General features: G+C 33.7%; 1 protein-coding gene across 7 annotated transcripts in view; it reads left to right on the top strand.

Annotated features, from left to right (window-relative positions):
- CDIN1 (CDAN1 interacting nuclease 1) overlaps positions 1 to 27979 on the top strand; it is a 124997-nt gene that overhangs the window by 52234 nt on the left and 44784 nt on the right. For 3 of the 7 annotated variants that reach the window (XM_066188333.1, XM_066188334.1, XM_066188340.1), the window contains 5 exons: positions 337 to 416; positions 771 to 820; positions 3636 to 3703; positions 8696 to 8761; positions 11109 to 11214. In XM_066188333.1, the coding sequence (XP_066044430.1) occupies positions 337 to 416; positions 771 to 820; positions 3636 to 3703; positions 8696 to 8761; positions 11109 to 11214 (370 nt within the window). Of the gene's footprint in view, positions 117 to 336; positions 417 to 770; positions 821 to 3628; positions 3704 to 8695; positions 8762 to 11049; positions 11215 to 11341; positions 12756 to 27979 lie in introns of those variants that run through there. The other 4 variants (XM_066188339.1, XM_066188335.1, XM_066188336.1 and 1 more) reach the window with 4 other exon arrangements.

Raw genomic sequence — 27979 nt, 5'->3', positions numbered from 1 at the left:
CTGCATGATGCTTCTAAAGCACAAACTGTCCAGTGGAACTAAGTAAATAAGGGCCTGCCTTCACCTTGGGCTGATAAAATCCTTTGGTGTTTCAAGACTTTAGAGTATCAGAATGGGTAAGTAGTTATGGATTTGTAAGTTTGTATTTGCTGGGTGGATAATTTTCAATATTATAAATATCAATGTTTTTATTAATAAAGTGTAACTGAGCTAACAGGTTTTTTGGTTTTTGTTTTTGTTTTGGTTTTGGTTTCTTTTTGTGGTTTTTTTTTGTTTGGTTTGGTTTTTTTGGTTTTTTGTTGTTTGTTTTTTTTGTTTTTTTTTTAATTTCTCTAGCCTCCAAAACTCTTATAAATAGTATGCTACGGGACCCTTCTCAGATTCCAGATGGAGTGCTAGCAAATCAAGTCTATCAGGTATTAATCACACTTGTTTTGTTTGGTTTGGCTTTTTTTTCCTGTGGCAGTTCTGTTATCTGCCTAGCAGAGTAAAAGATTTTAAACCTCATTTAATTACTGTCATCATAAACTATCAGTGGGGTCAGAGTGCACTGTAAATGGCAGTGCAATATTTGTGAGGGGAGCATTTCACTTTTTAATAGCTTGCTTTTATAGTGAACAAAAGCATGCAGTTTTTGTTTTCTGTGATTAAATCTGAACAGCATCTGATGGCCTTTTTGAGGAAAAGTAATTACTGTTTTTAAGATACTCTTTAACTGTAATGGTTTTGTAGTTCCCCATCAGTATACTACTTCTCTTATTTGTCTGCAGTGTACTGTGAATGACTGTTGTTATGGACCACTGGTGGACTGCATCAAACAGTATCCTTTCCCATAAAATTTTAGGTGCACAATTGATGAGCTTAGACTGTGTGGAAGAGATGTGTCTAGCTTTAACCTGACATAAAGTTCTGCTTCACAAAACACATTTCATACTCTTTTCTTTTACATTCAGTCAGCTAGAGGGTCACTGCAGAGCTTTCTCTTAACTAACAAAAATCAGATGGACCATGGTAAGATGTCAGTTTGCTGGTTACACTTTCATATGCCTGATTGAACCTTTTTGGTTTTGATTTGTGGAAAAGTGTATCTGGTTTTTGCTTAAGACTAAGTGACCATGCTTTGAGTGGTGGAGTTGGACTAGATAATCTCTGGAGATACCTTCCAATCTCAGCTATTCTGTGATTAAATTAATAAGTTTCATAGATAGTGTTCAACATTATGGCTTTGCTTTGTTACGAATATGAGTTTTAACTGAAATTATTCCAAGTGCCATTCAGGTGTGATTGAACGATTAGTATTTTTAAACTCCTAGCTGACATTCCAGTGCAGTTCTTTTATTTTCACTTCTTCTTGAAGGAGATTATACTAGCTGTAGTAAAAAAGCCTTCTATATCCTGAATTTTCAGGGATTTTTTTTGTGGTGTTGAAGTACTTAATTAGAGAGCCATACAGTGTGTACACTGAGGGAGCTCCACATGGCACTGAGTTTTTCAGACTAGAAGATAAGAATATGATAGGAATGATCACTAAGAATCCAAATCTATTTTAATAAAGTCCTGCAGGAGCAGCTCTTCTGTTTCAGTCTGCGGTCAAAGGAAAAATTCCAAAATTATGGCCTGCTATCACTGAGCAAGCAAGTAAGGCAGTTCCCTCCCAAGTCCTAGAGAATCCTTGCATGAATCTCTGCATGCAGTTTGGGGGAAGATGTTGGTTTTACTGTATAGGTGCAGGATAGGAAAGCTACAATTTAGTTATATATGAAAAACAATACATCTTGTAGTTGTGATACACGTGATTGTCACTCCTTAAAAATACTTACCTTTCACCAGAAACACTTGTGTCTACTACAGCCTCAGCCCTACCCCCATTAACTTTAACAGCAGCAGGATAGAGTTCTAATTGTCTTTGGATTTTGTGCTTTAATGTAATTTTAAATATTCATTGAGGTTATCTTCACGATTAAACAAAGCTCTCTGAAAGTGGATCAGTATAATAAGCCACACATTTTAAAGGGTTGTTGATCACTAGTTTTCATAATTTTAAGATTAATATTTTGTGGATGAGCAATCTGACTGTAGTCTTATGAAAGTGCTATGTTTAAAAGTAATAAAGACACATATTTAGAATTATGAACCATTTTTGAGACTTACTTGCCTGCAGTCTAGAAAAGGCTTTTATATCCTCTTCAGATTCTGGCTCAAATCTGTTGTTGAATATGCAGTGACATCAATGAGAGTAATGAGGAGTTTTTCAATTCCATTTTGGTACAGAAAAGTTTAATACTAAGCTGTGTGAGTGCATTACTGCAAGTATGTTGCTGAATTAGATGTTAATTTTGAGGTGCATAAAATAGTTAAAAATCAATTTGAAGTTAAGGTTTTAAAAGCGTAATGTCTTCTGAAGAATTGCATATTGATTTTAAATATAACTATCTAATTGTATATGCATGGACCAAAGTATGAAGTCAACCTCTTTGTAAATGCCAAGAGGCTGTTTTTCAGTAATAGTTCAGATGCTTACGGGAAACTAGGCTGCTAGATTGCATGAGTAGAAAATGGCTTGTGAGGTTATTTACAAGTTTTGCCCCATGGTCATTGCCATACATCAATAACAGGTATTATTATAGACTAAGTGTTTTTGCTTATGGTGCATTGTAAATTCTGTTTGCAGTATTTTTCTTACCTTTTTGCCATTCTTCATTTTTCCCTTTTGTTCTGAAATTGCTAGTAGAGTTTAACATAATACATAGTTTCGGTTGATATAAACTGTATGTACATATGAAATGATTCCATGGAATTATTTTTCTGCTATTCAGTATGAAGTGTTCATATAAGCTAAGTAACTGTAATGGTAAGGTGATTGGTAGTTTAAATTCTAAGAAGTTTCTTTAAACAGAATTTGGAGCTTAACTGCTTTTAACATAAGATCATTTATCATATTGTTCCATAGGATTCTTCTTAAGAGCTTCCAGAACAGGACTTTGACCTCCAGGAGGCTACATTAAAAATATTTAATATGGTGTCTTTTTTGCAGATGAAAAGGAATAGCACATTGGATCAACAGGCTGTCAGTGAAATGAAAAGAACTTCACTATAAAATATGATTTCATCCTTCCCTGACATTAGTTCGTGCTTCTGAAAAGTCAATTAAAAGGATTTTTTTTACAGTAAAGATGTTTCAGATGGATGTAGTACCTATCAATTTCAGAATATAAAGAAAGAAAACCAGTTTGTTTCATCCTTTGCTGGATTGGATAATTGATTACTAGTCAGTAAAGAGCAACTTTAAATGTAATTAACTACGTTTTTTATGATCACATTTTCTTTTATATTTAGAAGAATAAACAGTAAAGAAAAAATGGAAATATTCTCCTTATACTGAATAAATATGGTCAAGTGGGTCTTAATTCTATAAAATGCATGCTGTTGATAAGATAATCTGATTTTTGCAAAGTTGTGTATGCTTTTAAAAATCACTAGAAGGCTTTTCAAAATTTAGAGTTCAAATCACTGATCACTTCTGAAACACAGATTAAGGCAAATAAATTCTATGATTAATAACTTTACCTATGATGTTTCCATGAAGTTGCTTCTTTTCCAAAGTAATCTTCTATTTCTTAACCTAAAGCTATCAGCGCTATTGGGCATGAGCACGAAGTCTTGCTGCGAGAAATGCTTTTGGAAAAAAATCTCTCTTTCATAGGTAAGAATCTGTGGTAGAGGCTAGCCAGTGAGTTCTTAACTTCAGAGGTGTTGGTAACTGTTTACCTAGGACAAAATTCAGCCCAAATGCTCCCTATATTAGGTAGTAAAGGAAGAGTAAAATATGATTGATGCTATATATGTTATCTTTTATTGATTTAGAACTGAGCAGGAACTCAGTTACCTAATACCCTATATATACAGCACATGCACAGACTTGCAATTAATATTTTATGGAATAAGTAGCTGAAAAAAAATGCTTTAATATCTGCTGCAGTATTACTTTTGGTTTCATGAGATATTAGCCATAATCCAGGCCTTATGAGATTTAGGGAGAAGCATATGAAATATTAGCTTCAGAATGCTTTATGTATTAAGGAACTGATAGAAGATTCACTCATTTACCTTGATGTGCAGTTTCTGCTGAATTTTTGCCCCCTGCTTCCTAATCAGTGCAATTACTCTTTCTTACACTCCCTATTTTTAAAGTTATTTTAGAGATTAATTGGTTAGGAAGTTACTTTTATTTTTTTTTTCTTTTAGTCTGCAGTATGTTTCTTTTACATGAGTGCCATGGAAACCAAGATAAATGTTTAAAGTATCCATTCTCTGAATGCGATAGTAAACAATGATTTCTTAAATCTTGGATTTCTTATGTGATGAGACAACAGTTAAGTGAAATGCTCTCTTCTATTAATGGCTGAGCATTGTACTAAGTTTATGTGAACAGGGAATTTTGCTGGGTTTACCTGGAATATGATCTCTCCTGAAGGTATATTGGGTTAAGATTTTGGAAACCTTAAACAAATTCAAGAAGTTAGAAAGTGTTATTAAGCTTTTGTAGAGATTTGTCCGTATGATTAAGGAACAGAATTAGTGTGCTCTTTTATTTTAGAGAAAAGTGAAAAAAGCACAGGATTAACTATCACAAGCTTGCAAATGACACTATGAAAATAAGAAGAGGCAGATTTTCTTATTTGACTGTAAGAGCATAGATACAGGTGATAGGCTTTAGCTGTAATTGCAGAGATGATGGCAATTTAAAATACCAAACAGTTGTAGGAACAATAAGTATAAAACAAACCACCAGGAAAGGTTGTGGAATCGCTTTCAATGAAAAGTTCAAAGCTAGATTTGACACTCATCTATCAAAGCTGATAATGAAATCAATTCTGTTGCGATACAAGGGAATGGCCTGGATGACTCACTAAGGGATCCTCAACCCAACGATTATCATTTTATTTGGCTTGTGTAAGCTTAAGCAGTATAAAAATCACATTTAAATTTTAGTGTTTCATGGCTTTGAATAAGCATCGAATTTGTCTTTGGAAATTAGCTTCAAGAAATTTGTGCTATTGAATTAAAACATCTAGAATGGTTCAACTTGTTAGAATATGAAGATAGAATTGAGAGGGCTTAATTTGTTCACATTCTATGTATAGTGAAGTGTTTTTTAGTCATAATTTAAGATATGTTAAGATTTGTATTATGTCTGTGATCACATATATATTTCAGGTTCTAGATGTGTTTGAGGTTTGGGGTATTAAAAAAAAGCTTTCCCTACGTATCTGCAAGATGAACCCTACCAAGTCACTTGCAATACAATCTTTCCTTTCTGAAAAATTAGTTCCAAAACTGCTTGAAGAAAATACCAGAAAAACAGCAGAAGTGATGGTAATTCCCATAGGTCCACAAATTCAGGCTTTGTTGCATAATACTTCAGTCTTCTTTTTGAAGATGGCTTGTGATTTACATGGCTTGTGGTTTGTAATTCCATTACTTTTTAACATGTTTCAAGGAAACAGAAATTTTGCAGTTCCCATATTAGTGTACTATTCCACTGTACTGTACTTTGAGAATGGTCAGGGGTTTTGTATCAAATGTGTTCACCTGGGCAACAGAGAGTCTAGGAGAGGAAAGTACAGTCAAAGGACAGAGTGAATATGAAGTGCCTCAGTATAGTCCTAGAGCATGAAGCAGCTTTTCGGGTTCAGGACAGAATTTATCTGTTTCTAGAGCGGTTGGCTTTCAATGCCTACAGATCAGAAGTAACAGCTTCAGACTCACCCTGGAATTGACTGGAAACCTATACACACTAATGAGGGTTACATTTTATTAGTCCACTGTTCATGAGAAGTACTTCATATACCATGTCCTCTCTACATCAAAAACACAGCTCTCAAGTCTTCATCACTTGGCCTGAGATTAAAATGGTCAATATAAACATTTTACCAAAACAGGCTCACAGCTTCACATGCCATACTGAAATGCCTGGAGTTTCTAGGTTCTATATAGGATTTTTTTTTTTTTTTTTAATCTTTACCATGAATATGTTAGGAAAGTTTTTAGGTATATGGGGAGGTACTGAGCTTCATCCTTCTTTTGTTCCCACCAGTGGATATAAATCATGAAATCTGACCAGTGTTTTCTGCTTAATCTTAAATTTGCAGTTGTAGCTCATTCATTCACCAGCAGAAGAGGGCTAGTATAAGAACAATGATGTGTTATGTGGTTCTGATTGAGTGTGACATTATGGTAAAGATGAAGCTGCAGTTTTGTTGAAAATCAAAATTAATTTGGTATCTGTTGACAAACTAATAATTAGGGCTGTTTCCACGTAGTTTTCAAACTTGAGTATTTATAAATGTAGCTGTCAAAACTACTGTGGGCTGGCTTTCAAACAGTTACTGAATTATTGATCTGTGCTAGAATTTAAACATCTTTTGAGGTGCAGAATGCTGCCTCTGTAGTTTCTGGACCAATGTGAAACATACCTGGGCTGAAAAGCTAGAACTTCTTGATGGTGTTACGGTTTAAAACAAAAATTTTATGTTGATTATGAGGAGTTTTGATAATTATTTCTTCTACAGAGTTACAAAGCTTCAAAACATTTGGAGAAATAGTAATAGCAAGTTCTGTTTCTGCACATGATCAATTAAAAAATGGTTTTTAATAGGTTTTCTAATTTTAATCACAGTACGCAATGCTAGGAGAAACCACATGAAGACATTCAGAACCATATTTAAAACAAAAAACGTATTCTTTTTCAAGCCATGAATTAGTGTTAAAAGATTTTAAAAGTAATTGGGCACACTTGAAAAAATAATCTGCTTAAGAATATTAAACAGTAATGCTGATGCACATTCCAGTTCAGAAACCTGCCACGTTGACCTATTGAAATGTGTGTTTACATCTGTTTTGGTTTTCAGTAAGTTTTTTTAAGGTGTATTTCCCTTATTTTGTGGTACTAGCATTTGTTAGATGTGAAAGAAAAGACTGACCTTTCCATTTCTATTCCGTATAAATGAACAAAATTTCAGCTGAGACATCCTATTGTCTACCCTAGATTATTTTAAGAGCAACTTGCAGTTAACTAGATTTGGATAAAATTGTATTGTTTAAATAAGGATTAAAAGATTACGTAGAACATTAATTCATTTTTATGTTATGCCATAAAATTTTCTATTCATAGGTTCTGTTAAATTAGAAACTTCTTGATCTTAACATCATCTGTCTGTATACATGATACAATCTAAGTTTCAAAAAATAGTCAAAAACCAAGTCTGTCTCCAAATCCTAGAAATGTTTTTCATTACCTTATCATGTGTTATAAGGAAGTGTCACATTTGCAAAGACTTCTATTTACAGTGTAGTCTGTTTATAATGAAGAAATTCTCTCAAAATTTAAAAAATACATAGTACCATTCAAAAAGAATAAACAGCTATTGCATTGACATAAATGTTCAGCTTTCCAAATTTACTTCTGTTGCCCTTTCAGAATTAGTTCGCTATATAAAATACTTCAGACTTATATTCTTCAATGAAAAAGACTGGGAGAGTTTGCTTTTGGCAATGTTACAATATTTTGATTTCTAAGTTGGTGTGTTTTTCTTGTCATTAAAATGTTACTTGGACTCAAACTGCTGACCTTTCAGGATTTGTACAAAGTATTCAGAAACTGAGTTCTGAACATTGGCCATGAAACTACTGTCCTAACCTGATAAATGGATTGGAAATAAGCTACCCAACAGTGAGAATGGACCATTAATTTTAATCAAAGGTGATGTAGAAAGGCGAATGGGATGCATGACAATGTCAACAGCCCAGTAGATGTTAAGGGGCTACACAGCCTTACTTGTTACTAGGTAGTGCCATTAGTTGAGCTTGGGTGAAGACAGAAAGCCATGCCTGGAATTGAATGACCAGGTCATTCCAAATTCTAATGGAGAAACGGTGTTTCAGAAATACCAATGTAATGGTATCAGAAATCAAGGACAATAGTTTAAAAATATTACGGGGTGGCATGGACTTTTGTCCTTTCTTTTTTTGAAAAAAAGGAGCATTTTTGCCTTTTGCATTTTTGTCTTGCTCACTATTATTTCTTGAAATATTCAGCTCTAGTACTTGTAAGCAATAAAGTTGTAGACTTAATGTTAGCAGAATGTCTAAATATTTTTATGTTCAGAAATTGGATAAATTCTACAGAATTCAGAATGTGAGAGAAACTAATGTTATGGCTCTTCTTTACTTTAATAAATTTCCGGGAGAGAAGGTTTTTCTTGCCCTTTTTTTAAGCAACTTTATCCTAACATTAAAAATAAAACCAAGGCAGCAGCAAGAGTATATCTACATTTGTGGTGTTAGTAGGATTAATCTTAACACATCCGAAGGTGGAGAGACTCTTCTTTTAATCAGTGAATACACCTCTTTATTTTGAATATTTGGAGGTTATAAAATACTGTATGACAGCTTGTATTAATGATGTTTATAATGAAGACATAAAAATGCAGGGATGACAAAGAAGCATTTTTATATCCATGCTTCAGGTTTTCTACAAAGGTTCATTTAATCTGACACAGCATTGCATGCATAAGAAAGATATGTATGACTGCATTAGTAATTCTTGCACTCTTATTTAGAATAAAATTAATTATGCTGCTGTCTACTTAATGGAATAGTTTTATAAACAGTAGTTCTTATTTTCTATGTACAGCTGAAGATCAGCTTCGTGCAAAGGGTTATGACAAAACACCAGACTTCATTTTAGAAGTGCCAGTAGGTAAGTCTTCCAGAAGAATTTTTATTATTTTATGTAGAAGTGCTCATGCTAAAATATCATGGCTACTTAAGCGAAGCATATTCTAGGATACTGCAAATAAGTCTCTTCAGGAGTTACTCAATAATTCTAAGAACTTCTAGTTTGAGTCAGAGAGATTTGATCCTAAATAATGTTACCCAGTGTTTCTTCTTTGGTCTTTGCATGTTTTTATCTCATTATCCAAAAAAAAAAAAAAAAAAAAAAAAAGGAAAAGAAAAGCAACAGTAAAAACACCCAAATCACTGCTCCCTCTAATGTGTTCTATCTGTTGCCCTTCTGAACTAAACTCTGAAATAGTTACAATTGTCTTTTACTTCTAGACCAAATCAGTTCAAAGTAGTCTTAAGAGTATTACATTGCCCCTATAGGTCATTGCATAAAGGTTTGTCATTGTGCAATTATTCTTTTTGCCATCACTTTGCATCCAAATACAACTCTGCAGTTCTTAACTGTTTTTTAAAAGCCTGAACAGTAAGAAAGAATAAGGAGCAAAAGTAAGTATAAAGGTCATGTTAAAGTTCATCTGCCTTTTCTGGTCTTGAGGCCATGTGACAGCTCTTGAATATCAGCAAGGACGGAGAATTCACAACCTTTCTAGGTAACATGTGCCTATGCTCAGGCACCCTCACAGTGAAAAAGCGGTTGCTGGTTTCCACAGGTGGAAACTCCTGTGTTTAAGTTTGTATCCATTGCCTCTGATCATGTTACTGGACACCACTGAAAAAAGCCTGCTTTCCTCTTTACCTGCTCTTCAAAAAGTTGCATACATTAGTGGGATTGCCCAGTAATGTGGACCATAATAAACACAGTACATACTCAGTGTTAAGGTACCCACTTTTGTGTTAGAAACATGAGAACATGTCCCACCTATTCAGGAGCCTGATCTAAAGGAAACTAGAAAAGCAACTATTTTTTTAATTCCTGGGAAGGGAAACCAGGAAACACTCAAAAGAATTCTTTTTGTATTATTACCCTATTAGAAAGAAGGTTAAAAGTAGTCATTATTTCATTTGCATATATTTGTCTCAAATTTAAATAATGATAGTGCATTGCTTCTTTCAAATTATTATAATTACTTGAGACTTACAGGAAATCATGTTCTACCTGTTGTCTCATCTGAACTAAGGTATAGCAGTCCTTGGATTCTTTTCTTCGTGACTCAGTACATACCTAGGAAAGGGAAATGTTTCTTAGAAATAGCTTCTGAGCTGATTTTGCCTCAGCTGTTATATCTCCTGGGGTCTGAAGGTGTTGGGGGTGGGGAAGGATGTAGTAGTGTAGGCCTACACAAATTAACAAGGTTACTGATAGCAGGTAGTGGTGGCACATAGAGCTTAGTGTGGTGACTTCGTGAGTTATTTTCCCAGATTTCCTGAGTAATTTTGCAGTCTGTGTTCAATCATTTGCTGCTATAGCCTGTTGTAATCTTTCTGTATAGTGCTTCTGGGTTTGCATGTTCTCTGAAAACATCATTCCAAGTCAAATTTAGGATAAGGCATCATGGTTGTGGATATTGCAGGTAACTCAAAATAAAGGTAACATTTTTAAAGATCTTTACAATGACACCCAACAACACCTTTTTGGAGAAAGAAAGTTCTCTTAGAGTGATGTTCATGATTTCTTCTGCGGAATTGCCTTGTTAACTTCAGAGATGACATGCCTTTGTCCAAAAAATGATGATTTTATTAATATTAGTGGTTCACTCCTGCAAGAAATGAGGAAAAGCATGAACCAAAGCAAATACCAAAGCATAGAAAGAAGCAGAAATTCAAAGTCACATTTTTTCACAGAAGCCTTTCTATTACTTTTTTTTGATGAAGCATTACTGGCTTTACAAAAGAAAGGAAGCAGACACGTGTCCAGGATGAATTTCCTTCTCTTTCTTACACCTTCCATACTGGATTGGTGACAAGTGTTGTCTTTAGCAGTTTAGCTAACTGTTTTTGTCATTCAGCCATTTCTTACCTGACAACTACCTTCCAGCAAAGGGTAGTAGAAGAATGCAACTGTTTTTTAGTCTAATTTCTTTTTCTTTACTTTCTGTTTGTGTTAGAATAAATACAGATATGTGGAACAGGGTGTAATTAAACTGAAATTCATGTGATTATCTGTTAAAAGTATTTTCTGGTATTTTTTTAAATGCCCTATGTGCATATTTGAAAGATAATTTTTACTGTAAAAGTATGTAACTCGGTTGCAAGCATGAATTGTGTAGTAGATTGCGGAGTAAATAGAATGTTCCCTAACAGTCTTACAGGTTGTTCAGTGTGATTTTCAGAGTTCAGTTTATTTTCTGCTGTCACCCTAGCTGTGGAAGGACACATAATTCACTGGATTGAAAGCAAAGCCTCATTTGGTGATGAAAGTAGCCACCAAGCCTACTTGCAGGACCAGTTTTGGAGCTACTGGAACAGGTATATTTCTATTCTCTTTCCTTTTAGATAAACAGGACTTCATTTTAAAAGAAAGTTACTGGATAAAGCACTACTGACTCTACATGTTACTAATCTGTATTTTGAATGTCATTTATTGTCGTTTCAGGATAGTGTGCTGAAATATTGATGAAAAAATTAGATCTTAATTGTTAACATGCAGCAAATATATATGGTGATTTTACAGGGGTGGTAATAACAGAGTAAGTTATTTTGGTACAGAAGTCATATGTCAGTTTTTTAGTATCTGACTTAGAAAGAAGATTTTGCTGTAACATTTTGGAATACTTGCAAGGTGCCAAATTTGTTAAAAAATCTTTGCAGTCTAACCAAGTGGAGTTTGTGTATAAAGGATGTTACTGCTCCCTAACACTGTATTTAGGACAGCACTCTTTCACAGTGGATTTTTTTTAATAAAGTATTTCTTTTGTATATTGTTTGCATTTGAAGCAATAATTACAGTTACCTTCAAGTTGAAAATGTAGTAAGTATTTGCAGGAAAAGGGGGGTAATAAGTTGTGCTAGACGGAATTTTGTGGCATGTTGATGGTATTGGTGTAAAGGTATTGTCTTTTAAATATGGTTAAAATACTTCAGCTTTACTGTTCTAAAAGTCATTGTTGTGTATATTTATAAATCTTTCCATGCTACTAGATGCCTCCTCACTGGAAGATTTTTTTTTCCCAAAAAGATACTAAACACAATGCTTCATCTTCAATGCCATTTTTCTATGTATTAGAACCCTAAGGAAGATAGTGGGGCAAATTAAAGTTTTAATAACAGATTTTTTTAAAGCATAAATTTAAAGGTCTTCTCAGTGTCCACAAGAGACCATCAGAGGGATAGTGGAGAACATGGCACACGCGTATGAACATGCAACAAAAAGGGGGCGTGTGCCAGTATCAGAGACTAGTCTGGTGACCAAATAGTATTTCAGCTGACTGTGAAAATAACTAGTATTACCATTGGAAGTACCTTAAAATCAGGTTCAATAGAAAACAGCAGAGAAAGGGAAACCAGATCTTGATAATAACATCATCAAAGTGGGGAATTATGCTCTGCAGCAACATTCTTGATTGACATGAAAAGGACCTGCTCTTATTTGATAATCCCAGAAAGCAGAGAATTGGAAAACTTGAATCAAGGTAATGGGAAACTTGGAAGGCTGTCAGATGAAGATATTATACTCTAGAAGAGTTGTAGAAAAGAAGTTGTGAAACACTGGATATAAAACGTAGAAAGAAATTTGAGTGTATAAAATATCAAGGCAAATGGTGAGAATTGCAGGAAAGATTGTGATGCAAACAGTGCTGAACTGCACATCATTGTAAAGGAAATGGAGCAGCTCAGGCTGGGAGAAGACCATTAGATGTACTGGAATACTTCCTGAATGTAAAGGGTGTGTTTGAAGGCATCCATTATGGTATCAGAGAAGAATATCTCCACAAAGTGAATTTGAAACAGATAACTTGTGCATAAAGATAGTAAGTTGAGATGTGGTGAAACTTGCATTGACAGGTAGAATGAAGGCATTGATCCAGTTGTGGTTTGTAATAAAATTGCTATTACAGTTTCTGTCCTTTTTTTTTGTGCTATGAACTGTCTATCCACATTTTAGTTTAAAACATTTGAGAGTAGTGTGTACCATTTGCATCTGACATTTCCAAAGAAAGCTTCTGTTATGCTTTTATCTAGAAACCAAGTCGTTGCTAACTTCATTTTAATTTCAACATGTACCAATTATTAATTCAAGTTCAAAAATTAATAACGTCTCTCACTGAGCTGTTAGTCAAGTATCTTTAGTGTTGCAAAAACTAGACTGGAGTGATACATGGATCAATAAAACATTTTGGAAGTAGTTTTGAGAAATTTCCAAATCTACTGTTACAGCTGTTTGTATTGGAAACAACTACAAAAATGGTTGATGCTTAAATATAGTAAATTTACATGCGTATAAAGGAAACTAGAACTCTCAATAGTGAGATTCGTTACACCCTAAATCCAAAATTTAGGTTAATTATGGAAATTAGACAGATTTCTGTGGGGTTTTTTAAAGAATAAATCCTGTTAGTTTTTATTTTGGTACTGCTTGGCCAAGCTGACAGTGCCACATCCTCTGAAACGAGTTCTGAATTACTGTAGTTTCTAATATAATGACAGTTGGGTTAATGAACACGTGTTGACAGATTAGGTTTCATGTAGGTTCGACTGTTACCCTTCATTGGTCTGTGGAACTGTTTATATGAAAGGACAAAGGTATATAGCTACACAAACTGTGAACCAATTTTGTATTATTTAATCAGTCTAAGCAGAGGTCTCTTAAGAGAGAAACAGATTCTCAGTCAATTCCCCACACCTTTGTGTCTCCCTCTTGAAAGAGAAATTATATGGAGAACATGCATAAGTTTGCAATGGAGATGATATGACACTCAAGTAATAGTTTGACCCATTGATTGAACTTAAAGCAGAAATGAAATTCAAGAGAAAATCTGTATTACCTGTTAGATGTGGATAGAAACACAAATCTAGGTACTTTGAAAGTAATGAAAGTGAGAGGTTTTAGACCTTTTCCGTTCAGCTTTTTTATTGCTTATCTAAAAATTGGGAGTCAAACTAGAAAAGCTTCTATGTTCTTTCCTCACGTCACAGATGTAAGATGAATTCTATTCAGAGTCTGACTGAAAGCTTTGAATATAGCTGGGGCTTGTTTGCTGTTATGTGTGTATTTCATTAAATCCTGTACTTTGTGCTAACTAAATCTGTGAGTGTCTTAAATTGGTCTGTACTGACAGGAAAGAAATGGCACTTTCTCATTTAACAGTACAGCTCCCTAGATGCAGTCAACCATGTCTGTTCACCTCAGTGCAGAAGAACACCTTTTTATTACTCTGAGTTCTGCAGGGACAGCTTAGCGAGGTTTTTTATGGCTCATACATCAATGGTATTGTTAAGCAATTTTCAGTTGCAGTGGTGCACTGCAACCTCATCCTCAAATTAAGCTTTACATTAAAAATGTACAAAGTGTACCTTGTCAGTGGATTTGCACAGTTATAATTTAGGATGTTGTTAAGATATTGAGATTTTTCAATAATAAAGAAACAGGAAAAGGCAAGTTTGGTCTTGCATATTCCCAGACTGATTTTGCAGAGTTATGTTTTAGGAAAAAAAGCTATTTTATATACTGGGCAAACTTAGTATAAGGTGTTTCATATACTTCCTTCAGTATGTTTGTTCCTCCACAGTGGTGGCATCCACTGAGCAGGTTGTAGCTTACACTGCCACTGGGTAAACATAAAAACTCCATGCACAAAATATAATTGCTTTGTGCACAAGTAGTAGATTCCACGCTTTTCATTTTTCACTGGTCTACATTGGTGCATTTGTTGTAACTATGAGAATAGAAGCTATTTAATAGTTAGTGTGACTAAAGATAATTTGGAGAGCATGAACAGCAAGTTATGCAGATTGCACTTTAAAATGGGGTCTATGAACATGTTGTAAATGATATTAGGGTTTAGATGAATGTTGCTATTTCTTTCCTCCATAGTGTCTGTTTTTATAACTTTTTTCAACTTGAATTAAAAATTGGAAACCTAGCTGTAAGTCTGTAAGTCAGAGCTGACAGGCATGACTACTGTTTTCTAAGGATATACAGATCAGCAACACATGGTTCAAACAGCAATTAGTGGGTACCCTGTCAGTGACTTGCTGTAAGATATAAACTCAAATACAGCAATTTACATTTCCTATCTTCTTCAAGCATGGCTAAGGCATATGTACAGTCTGGAATGTAATTTCTAGAGAGTCCCAGGAGATAACTTGACGTCATTATTAGCTAAAGAGACTTTACTATATGTGAGGAAAACCGTAGGAAAATGTCATATTTGACACTGTTATTAAACTAAAGGCAATTTCACGTAGTGAAAAAGAAGCATTTCATCTTCTCTTTGAATAAAAATGGTAAGTCATCTCTGTACTAAATTCCTTCCACCATTTCTTTGTATTCTAAATGTTTAGTCCTGTGCTTCTGCTTTTTGAAAGAATAAATAAAAGCAAGTTTCCCATGAGTAATTTTAAAATACTGATCACACTTTTAGGAAGGTTAAATTCATGATTCAGTGTGCTATTAATTGGTACATTATGCCTGATCTTGAGACTTCAGTTAATAACTGTAAGTCACAGTAAAATTATTAAATTATCATAGAACCCCGTGGATTAATAAAAGGATGTTTAATTCAGATAAGTGCAAACAGAAATGATGCAAAGGATTGTATATCACAACTCAAACACAGATAATGTGTTCCTAGTTATTTTGAGAAAAGTGTTGCATTCAAATTCATTTACAGTTGACAGTAAGGATGAATTCTATGTGATCAAAGTCTGAATCAGGAGATGCAAATTACAGGCATTTTTTGCTGTTCATCTCTTTAAATTGGTTTAACAGGTTACTATGAAGACTGTTGAAGTAATAATTGTTGTCTGATTGTAGCTGGTAGGGGAGGAGGGAGAGCTGTTGTGGGTTTGTGGATGTCCATTCTATTAACAACTTCAGTGTTCTTCAGTTGCAGATGGTTTAAAAAATTGTTTTGGTGAGTTGAAAACAGTTTTAACTATTTGACTTGGAAGAAACCTTGGGAGTTTTATTTGTCAAGTCGCTAGGAAAACTGTTCATGCATACCCAGTATCCAAAGCAGCCCAAACATAAAGAACTGAAAGGTCATTCTTCTTCTTGCAGTATGATGGTTTGTTGACATATTTTGACACACTGGTACAATGCTGAAAGGTTTTGACCTTACTGCAACACTGAGGGACTTAGGGTTTGTTTAGCTATCTAATGCTTGTAGATTTTCACACATGCTGGGTTTTGCTATGCTTTTTGCTATGCTTTTTTCTCTCCCTTCTGGCTTCACTTGAATTACTAAATTAATCTTAAACAAAAATGGATGTAGATATAAGAGAGAGTTTAGGGTGATTTTTACTGCTTAGGACTTTATATAGTAAGTTTCTTCAAAACTAATTCACTTTTTTTAAAGTGAATTACTATGCTAACTTGCTAACCTTAATATCTCTGAGTAAGATATGTTTGTTTATAGAAGAGAACCAAAAGCAGTGAAAAATGCCATTTTCTACTACTTTTCTAGTAGAAAATGCAGTAATGTACTTTGTAAAGATGATAAACTTCTGTGTTCTTCTGCAAGAATAACATACAAGTGTACATTCAAATATACATGCACACATAAACAAACAAAAAGGCGTATCTCTGCACTTCACAAATGTCGTAGATACATTCAGCCTATTTCCAATAGCATTTCATATTAATTATTTTGTCTTTATTTAATGACACATGAACAGTATAAAAATCAACATATAGCTTATGCAAAATACATTTTTTTTACTCTAGCTCAAAAGTAATGTTTTTAGATTTTACCTGTCATGCTCTCTTCAACAATGTGGTTGAAAAAGAGCATGAAGACCTCTTCACTGAGACCATGGCTTATGCATAGCATAAGTTAATTGTTCTGCTGTGCATCGTAGATTGTTTAATTTTATATCAAAACTAATTTTTGTCAAAGCAAAGAAAGACCTTATTTTATTCATATTATCATTTATATTTGAATGATTGATATTAAGTGTATATATTCATGCATTGTTCTCCTTAGGTATCGTATTTCATAGGATATGAAACTGGATTTTTCATTATAGTGTAATTCTCTTATGTAAGCCTCTTTCACTGCTAGATTGTTACATCCTGAACTTAAAAAATAGTAAATGAAGCAGTATATGCCTTTGTTTATGTTATTTTTCCCTTATATTGTTCTGTACTGTCTTAAATATTTTCTGGTCACAGGAGATTCATGTAGTGTAGATAGAGCATTTTCAGCTTTCTTCCGTATTACTGCAAGGCTTCAGCTCCAGTTCTCCTGGTATTTCTCATTCAGATTAGACAAGCATCTAAGTTTATGTACGATAAGAGCTGACAGCATAGATCCTGCTATTCTTGCCAAAGGCCTGGTTGCAGACACTCCACTATGTCAAAGAATGTCAACCCCCCACAGACCTTACTTTTCAGAACTCCTTGTAATTTTTAATTGACATTTACATCTGACATATTCAGTGTATCTTTTAGTGTTGGTTCTTTGCCTACCTACTAGTAGTTAAAACCAAACCAAAGCAAAAAGAATGCCTTCCTGTAAGCTATGATATCATATATTTTTATTTAACAAGGTCAAGTTGCTGGGCTGAAACTCAAGAATGATCAGCTTCCTTTTCCTTTTTGTACCTCTGGAGGTGCTAGTCTAATCCATTTCAAATGATAATTTAAGAAGGTAGTAGGCGTATAAAGTGAAATTTAACTCTTGTTACTGATGAACAAAACATAAGTATATTATTGCTACTGTGCATCATGTACAGAAGGGATGCAGAGATTTCAAGGAAATTTTAAGAATATTAATAGGGACTTTCCTCTGAGTCAGTTACTTGAACATTGAAAGTGAAAATATTTGTACCTGTATTCATGCAAAATATGTTAAAGGCATAATGTTGTGAATGAAGTAAAACTGTCAGGTACGTCATTTAGCTGTATGTTGCAGTTGTTGTGCTTCTTTGCCTTCAGAAATCTCAAGTTTTTATTCGGGTTACAATGCTAAAAGCCTAATAAATTAGTTTGAGCATAATTATCCATCTACTAGAAGTTAAAATGAAGGGCTGCAGTTGATCATAAATGTCACAAAGCAAAAAAAGTAGAAGCAGCATTTTGTCACAAATAATGCTGCCTTTCTTCTAATTAGTTAATTTACATTTTGCAAATGAAGGGCAAGATTCAGACGGAAGATAATCTAGTAGCATATCATAGCTTTACTGACCTATATTTGTATATGCCAAATTTAAGTTAATTAGAAATGTAGATGCTGTTTGTTTTATCTGTCAAAAAGCTCATGGTTAAAAAAAAAATCTAGACACACTTTTCCCCCCAACATTTATCATCTAAATAATAGTCTTGCCAAGATGGCAGCCTCATAATAAACTCTTTTCAGTGGAGTGATGGGTAATGAAGCTTGCTTGTGAAGGCAGCGAAAAATGTTGTCTAGCCAAATGTGTGGATATGATGGCTAGAGAATCAGTGGACTTTCTCAGTCATCAATCTTTTTAGTAGCCTCTTACACATCTGAATATTTTGATAGATGATCTAATAATTGAGTTATCTATCTTTCTAACTATCAGAGTTGCATAAAAATTATTCTCACATGCTATTGAATATTATATATATTGAGCATCCAGTAAATTTTTCACAAAAGGTCCAAGAGGTGGAGGAATTTTGTTTGTCTTAAACAGCCTTCAATATAATAAATGATAAACTACTATGTATATAATACTAAACTATATGTGCTAATATAAGGAAAAAATAAATAATGTCAATAGCTGATTACAGATAGGACTCAGTAAATAAAGTGTTTAAAAGCATGGGACTGGTGAGGTTAATGCACAACCTAAGAGTAATTTGAAGTACAAAATGAGTAGATTCAGTAGTCCCTGGGCAGTTAATGGATAGGAATCACATTTCCACTCAGTTGCACAAATTCCTTGTGCCTGAATCTTGGCTTAAGCCAAAAGAAGTACAGTGTCACTATGGTGTACCACGTTTATGTTCAGCCTCTGTGAGAGCTCTGAGAGAGTTTCTTTTGATTGAGACTGAAGTGTATATATTTAAGCTTCCTACATTTTATTTATTCTGAGTGATTGTACAGTATGAATTCCTGTTTCCAGAGCATAAGAATCTGCTTCCCTAATCTTGGATTAAAGCAGGCACTGAGGATATTTGGATAAGTTGCATTAAGCGCATCATCAGATGTGTCTTGCTAAAGCTTCTGAGTGGCAGAGCAAAATGCTTGTTGGTGTATTTTTTTTAAACAGTACATTATATCTTTCTTAGCTCCAAATGCATTTCTGTTAGACTAAAACTTATTTCAACAATAAGAAATATATTGTTGCTTTAAGAATATTTTTGATTTCAAATATATTTTTTCTGCCTCAGTACCACCAGTTTAGGTTCAGTTACGTACTTTTGTAGAGACTGTAAGATGTTCCTTCATGTAAATTCTTGAAAACTGTGCAACAGAGACTCGTTTCTTAAATTATTTTCAGTTTTTTAGTACTTTGTTTGTTTCATAACTACAGCAAGGTATAGACAAGTATGTTTGATTAATAGTTCTCCAGTTGGCAAAGAGGCTTTTCTTTCTCTGTTCAAAACTAGAGTGACTGGGGTACTTTCTTAAGGATATCAAAAAGTTGTTCACTCATTCCAGAATTTTAATGGAAAAGTATCAGAGGGATTTTCTTTAAAGTTACTGCCTGCTTAAAGGAGAATGAGAAAGATTGATTTCAAGGACTTTCATGTTATCATCATTTGACAACACTTTGTGAAGGCATCATTGAACCTCATGGGACCTTGACACTGCATATGGATCTGCAAATTGAGCAAACTTCTGGCTGTCTCACTGGCAGCAGTTGTGACTCTCATGCTCAGAAAGGAAAATTCTTGATGTTTATTAGTTAGTTCTTCCTAAACATGCAAAATTGTTTGTATAAAATTTTGGGTACACATAAAGCAAGACACTGAAATAAGGTGACTTGAGTATCAAAAATGTAAAAGCTTACAATAAAGTTTGGCTCTGAAGTTCCACATTTATCTTGCAATATTGCATCCCATTTGAACAGTCTACATTTTTGTCTTCGGTAATATTTAGATTGATTTTATGCAGTTTTAAGTTACATAAGGATGATGTTACAGAAGTATAATTTAAACCTAGAACTAAGGCAGTAGAAAACAAGTTACAAAAGAAAAAAATTCTCTTTTATTACTTATTGAATTTTAATAGAAGAAAGCTAAAATTGCTTCTGAATGTATAAATTCATAAGCAATTAAGTGGAGTTTATCAATGTCAGTGTTATGTGGATTCTTCTGACCTTAAGTAAATTGGCAGTTATTCTAGTTAGCATTTGTAGCATTTCTGCTAGAGAACATACCAAGCTCCTAAGCATGTATAGTGTGTTATATACACTCACATATATATTTGTATATTTACTTCATGAATGTTTAGATCTTGATTTAGGAAAGAGGTCTTCATTTCCCTCTCCTAATCAAAATAGTTAGCATCTGTGTTCCTTCTTTTCATTTGATTAGAATGCTCTCATCCATCACTAGTCTTTGATACGAATATCAGGAAATCGTGTCCTTTTATTTAAATGATAAATGTGCCTTTGTCATGAATACTTACAGACATTCCAAGATTTACATCTCGATTGTCAAAGTGTAACTGAACGGCTTCTCTGATGTGTGACATTATTAGTGAAATAAAGAACTTTGTATTTTGTATGGATGGGCCTTAAATATTGACACTGTAAGGCTAAATTAGTTGTGATGCTGCAAAAATTTTTTCTTCATCCACTGTTTTTCTAAGTTGTGTTGTTTATCAACAAGAGACAATCAGCTGCATGAGAATCTCTGTGGGCATTCCTATTTATATGTTCCAAGCCTGTCTCTTCATGTTTCATTATTCAGGTCTGATGTCTAGTTAGCTCTTATCAAAACTAATACCATCTGAAGTACCAGGCTTCCGGTAGTCGCACAACCAACATAAAAATTTCAGTCTGACTAATACTATTAAAGACAGTGTCTCTTTAGACCTGGGCTTTGTTTCAGTGTCCAGATAAGGTATATCTTGGAAATTCATTTCAATGAATGAGTCACTGCTGTTTCAATAGATGAAATACATCTGCAATTATATTCTGCACCTTTTTAAATTCCAAAAATAGCAAAAATACATTTTAGATTAGAGTTTTGATACCATTCTTACTATATCTTGATGCTACTAAAGCAGAAAGAGCTACTGTATAGCTGTCTTCTTATTGTTGGAATAGTACAGTAAATTAAAATAAGACAAACACCTGCATGAGATTTTATAAGCTATTTTATCATCTATTTGTAGCAAAATTTGAATGTGTCAGGCAAATAGATAATTTAATTTCTACAGAAAGCTAGTGTTCCTTGAAATCTCTAGGTCTACTTACCCAGGATAAAACATTTTTTCTTCTATTTTTTTCTGCTCTTTCATTTGTTATATTCTAAGTATATCATGGTTGAATTAATTTCATGTTCCAAGTGCTGAAATGCTGAAATTGAATCTTTGAAATTTATACTTTCAAGATATTGCTATTTATAATCCTTAAAAATCACAAAATACTTGAGAGAGGAATTTAGTGAGGGATCCCACAAAATTATTTAAAGGCTCATGATCATGATCAGTTTATAATTGCAGTGTTCTGTAATGTCGTATATACAATACACTGCAATAATTAGGAAAACTTCAACTTCTTAGTGTTGTTTACATCAGAAACTTTTGCAGCAACATTTCTTGTGTAGTCAAATTTTTTATTCCAAGCTTGTTTATATTATAAAGTCATGTAAAATTGATCATATTACTTTTATCTCTTTATTTGGAAAACGCTGTTTATTTTAAATTAATGAAAATTACATATATTTCCGTCTTTCTGTAGAAGACTACTTTTGAAAATATATTCTCATTTACTTATTTCAAAAAGAGAAATATCTTGGATCCTTTTCAACACAGCCCAGCAAAGTGAAGTGGTATTTTCTGGCATATGAAGGATGCCTGTGAGTTTTTGAGACACTGAAACTGTAACCAAACTTGAAGAAGACAATGATGGCAATGAGCTTCTGTCCAGAGTTAATCAGCTGCAGAATTTGTAAACTGTGTATGTGTCAAAGTTGAAAATGTTAGCACTCTGATAGAAGCTTGAAAAGGTTAGAGCTGATAAAAGTCATCAGCAGTTAAAGAAGGTGATTTATGGGAATGTAATGACACAAAATGCCTCATTTATCACTCATATACAGATAGGTTAAGGTTTCTATGTCATACTTTAAAAACTTGACCACTTAGAATTGTCAAAATAGGTACTTAATTGCCCATCATACATTTCAGTTCAAATTTCCTTTGCTCGAATTTTGGTGATTTTACTGTTTTGCTTCTCATATGGTTCTTTTTTAAGTCATTCATATTTCATATTTATTTCATATTTGTTTCAAATGGTATGCTCAGTGCTCTGTTAGAACTTTTATTAGGTAAAGCTCATGATTTGAATGCTGTCCAAATCTTTTGTTGATTTACCATTTCGTTCAGCCTAACTGTAAGGAAAATAACTGAAAGTTTCATTTTCTTCTGATCTAAACCACTAATTCTCATCAAGAGTTTAGAGCTTTCTAATTCAATCCTTACATTTCCTCTCCAAACTGAAATACGAGATTTAAAAGTGAATGCATCAACTGGTTTCCAGTTCCAGTCACTTAAGTTACTGTTTATCTCCATGCAAATTAAATTTAATCCAAAACTACCAGTACTGTTAAATGATCCTAAAACAAAATAAAAATGTTAAGAAAATGCATTACTGACTTGATGTAAGGATAGCAGCAAGCAAATCCCATAGATTTCAGACAGACTGGTTTTATTTTAACGGTCCACAATTGCATCATAGTGCTGCAAATAAAGTAAATGCAGACATGGATAAATGCTCATTAAGGTGTTATCTATAAGACAGTATTTGTAAAATAAAGTAACTACGCTAAAGACATTGTATTAATAGTAAAATACAGGTTCAACTGACAAAAAAAAATTTTGATAATAAAGTTTCTAAAGATCTATTTTTCTTTACCTACTTACTATTTTTAAACTATTTAATCCTCCTGTTTCCAGATCTTACACAGAAAATTCTGAACAGAATAATTTTAATTTTTAATATCGAAAAACTTACCTTTTTGTTAGCTTTCACAATTTATGGCCCCAGTTGTATAGCATTCTGTTTGTTCAGCGATGACCTCCCAGGTTCGATTTAAAAAGAAGTCAGAAGCATTTGTCATGTCTGCTCGATCTTGTCCAGAGGTACCTATTGTAATTATAAAGGACTAATAAGGTTGTTTATAATATAACAGTCTGACAGCCCTACAAAATCTTCTGGAGAACAACTTCCCTTTTTTTTTATTTTATTTTTCTTAAGAGGAAAAAAAAACCTCCCTTAACTTCTTGCTCTGTGTTGCTCTGCATCTTTGTAAATTAAGATGAGAAAGCATAAAAAACTTTAAGCCTTGAAAAACTTATCTTAGTTTTAAAAGATAAGCTGTATAATTTTCTCATTTGTAACATCTTTTGGAAATACGCATTACTAACGTGTCTATAGTAGAGTTGCACCCTGTATTTAATTGGTGTATATAGAAGTGATGATGATGATGTAGTTAGAAGCACTGAATTCCTTTTACCGTGTAACAAAAGAAATCCACTTATTACTGTGTTGCAAAAATATGTGATACGTTAATATGGTGATCTCTGTTTCTTAGGAAAAAAATCCAAATTAAGACAATCGTATTTATTCTATTATAAACATTATTAACATACCGCTGTAAGTGGGTGTTATTATAGTGGTATTTTTCATTTCAGGTTTTTCGCAATTGACTTATGATCATTTTTCCCTTCCTATGCCTTTGTCTTGCTTCCTCTTTCCTTTTTCCTCCCCCATTTCAGCATCATCCAGCAATACCACTTCTTTTATAGACATCTATATAAGGTAAACAAAAACCCAGTGGAATTTGAATGTTTGACAGAAATGTTTACCTCTCTTGTATGGTATGTAACAACACTGGAGTACTGTCAGGCTACCATACATCATTTAAATACCCTTAGACAGCAAAGGCAAAATCTTGACAATTCAGTAATCTCATCATGTGATTTCAAGAAGGCTTTTTTTCATATCTACAATTGAGACAAATTTATGTTGTATGTATTTATGGTTGTTAAACTCAAAATTGTCTCATTTCATTAATTTTTAACATTGTGCTCTCTTAATGACTATGAAGAAATGTATTAAAATGCCTTAATTATAGGGCTAGAAGAAGAGAAAGCACAAGTCTTTTTAGCATATGATCTTTCAATTGCTCACTAAAGGATAAAGAGGGCATTCAAGCGTGGTTTAGATAACAGTCAGCAATAATAAAATGCAAGGTAGTTTGCATTTCGGGGAAATAGATTTAATTAAAAAACAATAAAATGGACTTTTCATTTCAAAGAAATCCAAAATGTTGTAAAATTTCAGGATGCTGCTGCATGAAGAGTAATGTATGTTTCCAAGGATAAGGAAAAATAACTAAAAATACTCTGCAGACCACAAAGCAGTGATAGCTTTATTTTGTGTGTGGAAATGTATGTCCTTCAGCTTTTAAAGCACAGACTCCGAATACCACAGTAGAGATATTTTGTGTTTTCTGAACTGTGTGATTTTACCTGTTTTGGGTTCTTTTAGTTTTAGCTTTTAACAAGGGTGGTTTTTAAAAAAAATACAAGGTGAATACTTAGCTTCTTAATGTAAAATTATGTTCTCACAATTACCCTCAGAACAATACAATTCCTATACTGGCAGAAGTTCAGTTGCCTATTTCAGGGTCTCTGGGTTCCCATTGATCATAGTTGCCTGTCTTATATACTCTGGAAATACATTTTGAAGTATATTTTTGATTTCTGCTTTTTTTCTTCTGACAGAATCAAAAATCATGTTTTCTAGTAATGTTTTTTGGCTGTGTGGTGTGTTGAAAAGTTTATTCAAGCACTTTTTCTGCATTATCAAGTTTTAGCTCTTCTGGCAAACTAAGAGCAACTTAACTTACCTGTGATTAGCAGTGGTTTATAAACAGCATTGATTGCTGGTTTTTTTAAAGTTTTTTGTACCTTTGCTGTGCTAAAGCCTTGTGCTTTCCTGAGGAAATTTTTGTAAGTTTTTTTCTCTCAGTCTGGTGTATACACTTTAATAGGTTTTAACCAATTTTTTTGTTGTAGCCAAGTACCAAACAAATCTGTATGAAGTTGTCTTTGTCTAGCAAGGTGTTTTACAGATAAATCAACTTCACCAAAGTGCATTTTCAACAAATTTTTATCAGTTTAATCAGTTTTTTAGTTACAATTACTGACCCAAGTACATTACAAAACTTGTGCATAATAAAAATGTGACTTCAATATTCAGGGTCTTGTTATATCCTCTAGTAAATTTAGTTTGGATTGTCAATTCATATCAGTGTTCACTTTGTCAGTGACTGATCATAAAAATGGCAAACATCCCTGTTCTTGGAGTTGGTGATTTTTCTTTTAAGAAAAGTAAGGGTTTGTTTTCTGCTTGCTCACGTACCTTGAACTGGAGCACAAATGATTAGCACAGCCTCTGTAAAATACACTGGGCATGTGAGAAAGATAGCTAAAAATGTACAAATGTCTGGCACTGTTCTGTACAAAAATGCCTCTCTGTTTTCTTCATTGCTGGGTTTCCTGAGGCTTGAGGATTCAGGACCCAAGCTACAGCAGACACATGCATGGTTAGCTTTGGCATATTTTTGATGAAGATGTGCCTCACATCATCCTGTTATCAAAGTCCTTTCTGTTTTCAGCTGGTTGTGGGGTTTTTTTTCCACTCATCCCTCCTAGTGTGGTAGGACTCTTTAGTGTGATAATGTTTCTGTGGAATATGCTCTACAATCTGAATAATTATACTATATTCTCTAATCTGAAACTGATGGACTCCTGTGGAATCATTAGTTTTGATCGTTTCTGTTGGCTTGAAAATTCAAGCTCAATGGAAAATTCAGTAGAAGCTCAGGTCAAATGTGGAGTCTGCTTACTTTGCCTTTTTATTAGTGATAATGTTGTCTACTTACCACAGTTTTGTGCTGTTGGGGTTTTATGACTTTGTTGCCATGACTCATACAGAGATGACTGTTTTTCTGTAACAACTTCTGTAAACTTTAGCAGACACACAAAGCTCTTACTGAGTAAAACCTACTATCATGCAGTAGTGTTTTTTCCTTTTGTTAAAAGTCACATTTCCTGTATTTAAAGACTTCTCCTTACTGCTAACACTTTATTAAAACCAGTAAACTTTCTGTATCATTTCACTACATCAAAATGCAACATTCAAGAGAGGAGTGTGCGTGATCGGAGGGCTGAAAGCTTAATCTTCTTGTAGGGGGAACTGTAGCTCCTTATGTGTTTGCCCAGTAGTTAGCACATCTAGCCTCAATACAAGCTGAGGGTTTCATGATTCAAGTAGTAAAATGGCCAAGATAGAATAATGGTCTTAATTTATATTGTTATGCATAGTGATTCTTAGTAACTGATTCTCAGGCATGTGCCTCTGGGCAGTGGACATGGTAACCTGTAACAGCTGTAACCATAGCTTGGAATGGAACCTGTTCCATTGTTGATCTCATTTGTATTTGCAAGCAAATTACTTGTTGCTTCTATATTTAAAATTCAGCACCTGTAAAAGCCTGATATTGCATAAAAATATTGCAAGGTTAAACTGGTTTTCTTAAAACTCAAGGTAAAACACACTACAGATAGAAACATAAAAATATGCTCTCTTATGAGAACTTGCTTTTCTTGTAGCGAAAGTGTAAACCTAAGCACAGACCTTCTCATAACTTTAATTTTCTTTGCACCATTTATAGGGTGTCAAGGAAGAGAAAAAGAATCCAAAAATACTGTCTGTGCTTTGGCATAAAGTATTATAAAAACAATATAAAGTTCCAGATATTTTTTGGCTTGCATTAAGGAGATAAAGGATAGGATTCTAAGAAAAACACAAATCACATCAAACTACCACTCAAATCATTCTTCTCTGCAAAATGTCCAGGGGTACAAGTTCACAGAGAATGGTCTGTGTTCTCACTACTATGGAGAAGACATTCCACATTTGTAGAAGCTCACTGTCTTTTGTGTTCTGTGTTTTTCTGCTCCTTCTCTGTATAATCATCATGTGCAGCTCTGAAAATTAATACCTTTGCGTGTAGATTTTTTTAAATTTAATCACCACAAGACCAATAAGAGCCTCTGCTCTCTTGTTGGCTTGAATAGACCTCAAATATAGCCGCTGTCTGTGGAACTGGCATGGTGGGAGAATCCCCTTCATGTGTAAATCTCAGGAAAATGTCTGCACCATAAGGTGGATCTTACCTCAGAGTACATATGTATGTATATGTCTGAATTACATAAAAGTAACTAAAATATTAAATGGAAATAGAATGTAATCTTATAATAGTCCTTTTTGTGCATATCAATATGCTTATAGGTCATATTTGAACTAACAGTAGTTCAAAATTGTGCCTTGCTATTGATATATTTCTTGTATCTCATCTGTAGTATTCTCCCCCAGGTTTTGCTATGATACGCAAGTGTGTCTGAACTGAAACTAGAAAAGTTGACTTTTTTTCAGAATGAAAAATATGAAGACTGTCGTTAGTTGCAGAAAAGACAAAATTTATTAACATCATGGGATGTTGTTTTACCCATGAAGAAGTACACTGTGCTGCATGAGTCTTTTCTATGACATGAGGGAATTTGTGTACAACATTGCTTTCAGTACCTCACAATGTTTGTTTTAGAGTATTAGTCAGATCAGTCAGATTTTATTAGAGCCCATTGAGGTTTGCATAATTAAAATTGTAGCAATAGCTAAATGCTATGAAATGTGAAATGGAAAACCTTTGCTTCAACAAATGTTCTTCTCCAGGGTTTCAAAGATGGAGCAGGGAGAAGTGGGAGAAGCTTTAAAGTCAAGTCTGATGCTTAAAAAATATCAAATTTTATTTAGATCTGTATTTCCATTTTTATGAAATAAAAAAGTTAAGCATAATAGATTT

The sequence above is a fragment of the Chamaea fasciata genome, unplaced genomic scaffold, assembly GCF_029207755.1.
Source record: "Chamaea fasciata isolate MVZ Bird 193981 ecotype frontalis unplaced genomic scaffold, bChaFas1.0.hap1 SCAF_7, whole genome shotgun sequence".
NCBI lineage: Eukaryota > Metazoa > Chordata > Aves > Passeriformes > Sylviidae > Chamaea > Chamaea fasciata.
The sequence above is the reverse complement of the archived record's forward strand: the minus strand, read 5'-3'. Positions and strand labels throughout refer to the sequence as shown.